The 8,644-nt window shown below is 33.1% G+C and overlaps 1 protein-coding gene across 1 annotated transcript; it reads right to left on the reverse strand.

Annotated features, from left to right (window-relative positions):
- Positions 1-2,797: 2,797 nt before the first annotated feature.
- LOC131066772 (benzyl alcohol O-benzoyltransferase) lies at positions 2,798-4,872 on the reverse strand. Its single transcript, XM_058001611.2, has 2 exons — positions 4,238-4,872; positions 2,798-3,865 (listed from the first exon to the last, which is right to left on the reverse strand). The coding sequence occupies exons 1-2, from the start codon at positions 4,667-4,669 to the stop codon at positions 2,969-2,971; spliced, it is 1,329 nt and encodes a 442-aa protein (XP_057857594.1). The 5' UTR covers positions 4,670-4,872; the 3' UTR covers positions 2,798-2,968.
- Positions 4,873-8,644: the final 3,772 nt, after the last annotated feature.

The following is an 8,644-nucleotide window of genomic DNA, read 5'->3' on the forward strand; positions in this document are numbered from 1 at the left end:
TTAGTCCGATGACAGAGGTTCAAATCACCATGCAGACATGACATTGATTTTGTAGTACTAAGGCCAAAAGTAGGCTTGGGTAAGAGCTAAGACAAAACACACTAAGGTAAGGGCACAAAAAGTAGTGTAAAATTCTAAAGGGTTACAATTTACAACACTACAATACTAACACAATAACCAAGTCCTGTATTAAATAATGGGTAGTTTTTGCTTTAGGAGTGTTGCCCCTAACAACCCTTTTGGGGGTGTTGCCCCCAAACCACTACCATGGGCAATGCCCCCAAGCCACCACTAGGGGGATAGTCCCCTTGGAAAATATGGTTGATAAAGTCACCATAATTTAAGCCTAACAACGTGCTTAGTCACAACATACCAACAATGCACTTATATGCAATTTCAGTTTCAACTAATGAACTTAAGAGCATTGTTGAGCAGAGCCTAAGCATCTTGAAGATTTCAGCTAACAACACCAACACCCTCATCAGCAAACAGGATGAAGAAAAGGAAATCCTGGACATTGACCTGGAAACTAAAGGAACAGGGGAAGTTCAAGGTCCCAGAACCCGTACCAGAGGTAAAAATAAGGAAAAGAAACCTAACAAGGATATGGAAGACCTAAAAGTTGTCGGGGCCACTTACGACGAGCTGGTGATAAAGGCGAAGGACCTGCTGAAGAAAATTACTATGTAGCACCTTCTTTGTTTCTTTGTTGTTGTTTGTTTTGCTGTCCTTTTGGTTTGCTGGCCTTTTTGCCAGTCTTTATGTATGAGGTTCTTAAGCACTAGACTTTTTGGTGTCTTATTTTAATCTCCTATGTTAAAGGTTTCGGGTCTTGAAAACCTATTTTTTTAATTAATCAGAACAATACACTTATATGCAATTTCAATTTCAACTAACAAACTTAAGACTAGATATTAAGGTTCTTGAGTGCATGCTATTTTTAAAGAGATTAATGAAAATAGGTATGAGAGTGAAATTCAAGTCATAAGTGATAAGTTATAGCTTGTAAATGAGATAGTATAGAAGAAAACTATGGATGGAATGAATCAAGTGTTAACAATAAGACTTGGGGCTAATAAATGCGTGGCCTAGTGTGTTTACCCCAGATATACCTTGATTATACTCGGAGGGATTCTAATTAGTCCCCCTTTTCTTCCCACATATATGTTTCTTAAAATTGACAAATATGAAATTTTCTTCCAATTGTTGAAGTCAATAGCTTCACATTGCATTTCTTATTGCTCTCACTTTTAAATTATTTTGGTGAGAGGAGAACTGCAATTTTTAATGACCAAATAAATAATAATTTAATGGTTGATTAGGAGATTCAAAACAAAAGGATAAATTTGTATTTATATAAACAACCCTTTGACATTGCTTCTTTCAACCAACCATTGTAATGTTATTTTCTCTAGTTGTTAAACCCTATGCTTCTCCTTCCATTAAAACAATTTGAGAGCTTCAACCCCATGAAACATAATTCAAAGTGAAAGTGATCTTATAATTATTATTAGTAGTATAGTTGTTGCAATCTCAAAAGAATTGAAAGTGTATTTATGTTTTGTAGCTACACAATTGAAATGTAAATATACAACCTCAGAGGCCCAATTCAAAAGTTTTAAAATGCAAGCTAGCAAGGAACACTCAAAATTTGAAATTGTCAACTTTTGAAATACTAAAATTCATTTTTTGGATAGCAATAGGATCATGTACATGATTGGGTCTAGGGGCCACAATCCCACTCATGATTATGTCCATATGAACCTAATTGTGCCCATGATTACATCCAAGTGGGAAAAAATCTTATTTAAGGATTAGACTAACTCAATAATAAGGATAAGGTAGTGACAACAAAGGGTACAAATTGGATTCAAAGCCACCTAATGCACATATTAGGAAAAATTGGATGCTAAAACTATGTATTCAAGATAATGTCAAAAATAAAATAAAAGAATTAACTGAAGAGTGAAATTATGCACTTTTATCCTGTACAAGCATATAACATAGTTGCCACTTGTCCCTAATTCAACTTGGAGAGCAAAATGATTATTAAAATATTAGCTTAATCCACTCTAGAGAAAAAAATGAACTAATAGGGAAAGTCTCTACTTAAATTTAATTTGAAGTCAAACAATATATATTGTTTTATTGAATTGGTATCTCAACAACTATTATTTTTCCTCATCTAATGGTCATTGGTCAGATGAACCAATTTGCTACTTTTCTTTAGAGAAATAGGTAGTCTCGAGTAATTTTTAAAAAATCATGATGTATAATATTCTCTTAAAATAAGTAAACAATAATGTTTAGGAATTGGAGTTTTAGTTGTAGGTTAATAGTCTAGTTGAAAATGTATAATCATTGTTAAATAAATCTTTTTACATGGTCAATACTCTTGGTCTATTGGTGAACTCGAATGGTTCTAAATGAGCCCACCAAGGAATAAGTCTTGTTGTGTGCAAAGCCCCAACACCATAAGGGATAAGGTTGGTATTGTGCCTTGTTTTAGTCTAAGAACTTGTGCCCCTATATCAGGTAACTAAAAGCTCCTTGTGAATGATATTAAATCCTACATTAAAAAAAAAACATAAATGCATATTTTTTCTTCCCTACATTTTAACATTTCCCTCAAAACAAAGAAAACCACAAATAAACATAAGTATATGTTTAAAATTGTAATAGAAAATTATCTAAAACAAGTGTAAGGGACATTGTGCATGTCAAATCTATTGCCCATAATTTCGGTTTCATGTTTTGAACTTTTAAAATATAAATGTAAGTAACAAGAGTGAAAAGATTGGCATCAAGTCCCCCTTTGTATTAACTCATATGCAATACATATTATTCCATGATGAATCATAGAATTTGATACGAAACTTTTACATAATTCACTATATCAATATTTTAATATAGTAATAAAACTTTTCTTACTATACAGATTGAACCATAACATTCTAGTTGTAGATTTTCAAAGGGAAGATTGTATAAAAGGAGGAGCTTCTTGTCCTATGGCCTCTGCTATTTCTAGCTGAAACTTTTGCATGGCTTCATAGGGCAAACAAAAAGGAACCAATATTCCTTCCGTTCCATCATTATTTCGACGAGGAACGAAAAAGCTAGAGACACCCGGCACAGCTCCTACCCCACCTTTGGCAGGCCCACCATAGACTGCCTTACCCCACCCAAAATCCACATCTCCAAACCCAAGCTTGGTCACATCAGAAATTAGAAAACTCCCCACCACAGTAAAATGTGGTCGACCCTTAACCTCCATCAAGTCTATCACTGACCGCATGTATTCATTGTTAACGGCTTTTTTGGCCCTATTAATTAACTCCACTGCATAGGACAAGGGTTTGTTTGCCAACACTCCAGCAGTGGTCTTGGCACAAGCTAAGCTAATTAAGTTTCCATAGTAGCCATGTGGAATTGGCGGTTCGAATCTGGAGCGAGCATCTAATGGGAATATGAATCGCACCTCCTGCTCTGCCGCCATGTTGAGGGCTCTTGTTCTGAAACGCCACAGGCACCCTGATAATAACTCGAAGGTCGGGGTTTTGTTGGGGACTTGTCTTTTCAAGGATGCGATTTCCTTGGGGCCAAAGTATAAGGAAGCATGGGTCATGTCATTTACAGATACAATCTGCCCCGGGACTTGATCATATTCATTGAGAGGGAAGTTGATTGAGAGTTTCGGGCGGGGTTTTAGGGTCTCCCTTTCCCATACTGGAGGAATCGACGGACCGCTTGCTCCCATGGCCATTTCGCCCAAAGCTGTCATGAACTGGATCAATCCCATCGCGTCTGCCATGCAATGGTTCAACAACAAGGCAAATATAAAGCCTCTACATTTCAAACGTGTTACCTGAAAATTCATCACAAATATACAAAATCATGAAAAAACTGAATCTCCAATTCATATCTTTTAACAACTTAACGGCTCAACCATCCTCTCTACACCAAGATGCTAACACTACACAATTTTATCCAAAAACTTAAAAAAGGAAGCTAACCAACTCAAATTTTACCAAATTTTACCCATAAACCAAAAACTTAAAGAAAGCTAAACAAATTATAGAAGATACACATAGATCCCTTACGGACAGACCCTCCTGCACAAAATAAACAAAAAAAGGCAAAACGAAGGGAAGTACTACAATAATTTCCCGTGAATTAACAGATCTACTCGCCATGGCACAGAAACAGAATTCTGATTAAAAAGCCTAGATTTACAGACCTGGATGAGAAGAAGGGGGGAGTTAATGAGAGTTTGAGGGCTGAGAATGTCGTGCAGCAGTTCATTAAATCCGGGAATCGGCGGCTGAACATCTCCAAATTCAGCGAGAGTAACATCTGCATCTGCTTCCACAAACAGAACTCCTTCGCCTGTACATTCCACCACCAGTTTCCCAGCAGGCGCCTCTCTCAGCCTTCCAGCAAAAGGGTAATAATGCACCAGAACTTTTCCTAGGGCTTCTCTGATAGCTTTAGCAGGATCTTGACACTCTTTCAGAAAGTTATGCTTATAAAACTGAACTATAGGGATGTGAAATCTGAGGCCTGCCTGATCATCAATGTTGGAGAGGTAGAGAATTTCTCTGGGAGTAGGCAAAGAAGGAGCCACAAGGACTGCTTCCTGCCTTCTCACAGTGAACTTCAGATCAGCCATTAACACAGAGCTTATAAAACTGCAGAAACGCTGCAGAAACAGATCTAGCCCTGTGAACAGAGCTTTAGTTTTTGCTGTAACAAAACAGAGAAGGATTCAAAAGTGCACAGAAAGTTCCCAAAGCTGGTGCATTTATATAGAAATTTTCGTTCCCGATTTGAAACTTCTCCGGATTTCTAAGCTCGTTTACTGTTGGTCTGGTGGCCGGCTTCCATTATAATTGGAAAACTACATTTTCCTGGTGGCTTGGAAAATGTGTGACTTCTGACATTGAGTATGTCGTACCGTATTCAATGCATATACCTACGTACATTCGGTGCTAATTTTTCGGTACGAAAAATTAGGACGAAAAAATAGGGTATAAAATGTACTTTGGTTGCGTGCTAAGATCATAATCATTTTTTCGTTGTGGGACCATATTTCTGATTCAAAGATGCCCATTGAATAGCTAATTTCGCGGGACGAAAAAATAGGGTATAAAATGTACTTTGGTTGCGTGTTAAGACCATAACCTTTTTTTCGTTGTGGGACCATATTTCTGATTCAAAGATGCCCATTGAATAGTTAGATTGTTACTTCTTTCTTCTTCTTAATAAAAAATATTTCTGATTCAAAGATGCCCATTGAATAACTAGATTGTGACTTCTTTCTTCTTCTTATTAAAAAAAATATTTCTGATTCAAAGATGCCCATTGAATAGCTAGATTGTGACTTCTTTCTTCTTCTTATTAAAAAAAATATTTCTGATTCAAAGATGCCCATTGAATAGCTAGATTGTGACTTCTTTCTTCTTCTTATTAAAAAAAATTGTGACATTTTTCCTACTTTTAGGTCAAGATTATTTTGGGCAATCTTGGCCTTTACAACCTTTGTTTTCCAAATTTTATCAATCCAAACTAATTTCATTCTCTAGGAGCTCTTATCTATTAATTAAGTTGTAGAATATTCAAATTAATATTTAAATGTTATTGTTAGGGTTTTGTATAAAAGGATGAAGATATACATCATTTAAGTCCATTCAATTTAAATACGATATGAGCATAATATTTGGTCAATATTTTGTCTTTTGTTTGACGTTTTTTTTAATTTTGTTTCAACATTAATTAAATTAGTCTGTAAGGTTTGATTGTAATTTGATTCTTTTGGACTTGTTATCTATTAATTCATGCGTGGAATATTCAAATTAATTTGATTATGTTAAGAGTTGTTATCATGTATAGAATTATCGAGTGTTAATGTTAGGGGTCTGTATAAAAGGACAAAGAAAAAAATTGTTTAAATTCATTTGATTCATACATAAAATAAGTGTAGCATTGGGTCATGGGTAACATTGAGTCAATATTTTGTATTTCACTCGATATTTCTTTGATCTTGTTCAACATAATTCAGTTTATAAGGTTTAATTGCAATGAATACAAGTCATGGATTCTCCTAATTGCTAGCATATCGTTTCGTTACTTTTAAAAGGACAAAGACAAAAATTGTATAAATTCATTCGATTCATACATGATATAAGTGTAACATTGGGTCGTGGATAACACTCAGTCAATATTTTGTATTTCACTTTTTTTTGTTGTGGGGGAAATGTGGGACCATATTTCTGGTTCAAAGATGCCCATTGAATAGAGCAGGACAAGACAATTTTTTGTCATTTATTAAATAGATTAAAAATTAGATCATAAAGTGTTTTGATTTTTAATTTATTCAATAAATATCAAAAAATTATCTTGTCAGTTCTTTTTAGTTTTCTACATAGACAATTCCTTGAAGTTGTGACATTTTAAAAGTTTTTTCTATTGTTAGGTCAAGATTATTTTGGGCAATCTTGGTCTTTCACTTCTGTTTTTCCAAATTTTAATCAATCCAAACTAATTTGATTCTTTAAAAGTTGTTACCTATTAATTTAGGTGTAGGATATTTAAATGTTAATGTTAGGCTTTTGTATAAAAGGATAAGGACATAAATCATTTAAGTTCATTCAATTCATACATGGTATAATCACAACATTTCGTCAATATTTTGTCTTTTGTTTGATGTGCCTTTGATTTTATTCCAACATAATTAAACTAGTTTATAAGGTTTGAGTGCAATCAAGACAAGTAATGAATTCTCCCACTTGATGGCATATATCCTTTTGGTGCATTTAAGCACCAATCAATCTAGAATTACATAGGTGAATAGGTTTCTAAAGAAATAGGACACAAAGTTCAATAACATTGTTCTAGGATTAAGATGTTTAAAGGTTCTAAACTACAAATGTGAGGATCCAAGATGTTCATTTGATTTTTGACCATTTGTGAACCAGAACTCAAATATTAGATTGTCTAAACCTCATTCTTAAGAATCTAAACAAATGCCACTAGTGGGAAGTACTTGTCTTTATAGTTTTGCAATAAAATAAAATATCATTTTTTATTTTTTTTGGAATATATAACTAGACAAAGTAATTATAATTATAATAATGATCTTAATATTATATTTAATTTTTTTTAAATATTATGTTATTGTATCAACACTCATGATCACATCTAAAGAGCATTGCATCATCATCCATTATTAATTGCAGAAGATCTGAGATGATATCATTCAACATTTTCTTTAGCATTTCCATTTGCAATTTCAATTAAATTAGGGTTAATTCCAAACTCGAGATTTGACCTAGGAAAACACCTATCAACAACATCATTTCCTTCTTTTTGTGTGCAATCGACATATTTAGGAGCCACAAATGGAATTTTTGGCAGAGGAGACGATGGCGATTAGTTTTGAATTTTGTAGTGAAAACAATGAAATGTCTAGGTCACTAATTGTCACTCGGTCCTCGGAATATTTTATGATCTTCTGGGAACAAATTTTGAGCAGCATCTCAAATCCAAAAGATTCCTATCTGTTTGCATCTGACATTGGGGACCAAGTTGCTAATCACCACATGGTCTCACACTTTCAATTTAAACTTGCTATCATAGGTGTTCTTTTGTTTCTTTTTCTCAGACTTGGATTTGTGTCTGGAAGTTGTTGTTTCTATTGTTTTATATCAATTCTCTATCACTCATCCTAGATCAAGATTTCAAATTACACTCTCTTAATTGCATCATCAACTAAACAACAAAATATAATTTAATTAGTATTCAACCCTCTTCTCAACACAATTGAGGTTGGATCTATTGAATTCAATCTCTTTTTAATTATTTTGAAGTAGGTGAGTAATACTTTGAAAGTAATAAGTATAGCAGTGACACATAACATAATAATTCATTTAGTTTTTAATCTATTGAATTTGATTCAAATTGTAAATTAAATAAGCACATTATTTTTACTAAATACAATAACTTTAATCACTAAATTTACGTCTTAAAATATATTTCTCACCACATACAAAATTCAGACTCTCTATTCACATTTATCAATTTATTATTTATTTAAATAATTATATAAATACAACTCAAATTATTATAATATTAAGTATTTAATTTACTTAATTAACTCTTTAACTTTAATTCTTTTCATAAATACAATTTTTAGTTTGATTAAGTTTTAAATTTTATACGTTTCATGATTATATTTGTAACTCTAAAGCTAAAACATGAAAAAAAATAATAGAAATAAATAAAACTGTCAAATGTACAAAATCAGATGTCATTCAATATTCCCGACAAATCGTGGAGACCAAAAGTAGACCCCACGTGGACTTTGCAGTAAAGAAAAATTATAATGCGCCAAGGTAATGGAGACTTTACTTTTGAAACCACTACTTTAGTGCCGATTAAATTAATGTGTCCTTTTGTGTTCATGGAAAAAATATGTGACTTATCCCCAATGTAATAATGGAAAAGGCGATAAAAAGATTCTCTCTCAAAATATCCATGAAATGATTGATTTAAAACAAAGTAGTGGAGCTTAGATATACAAATAAAATGACAAAAGTAATTGTCTCTTTATTTTTAGTTAAAAAAGTGATATTGTTTATGATTAATA

The sequence above is a fragment of the Cryptomeria japonica genome, chromosome 2 (assembly GCF_030272615.1).
Source record: "Cryptomeria japonica chromosome 2, Sugi_1.0, whole genome shotgun sequence".
Lineage (NCBI taxonomy): Eukaryota > Viridiplantae > Streptophyta > Pinopsida > Cupressales > Cupressaceae > Cryptomeria > Cryptomeria japonica.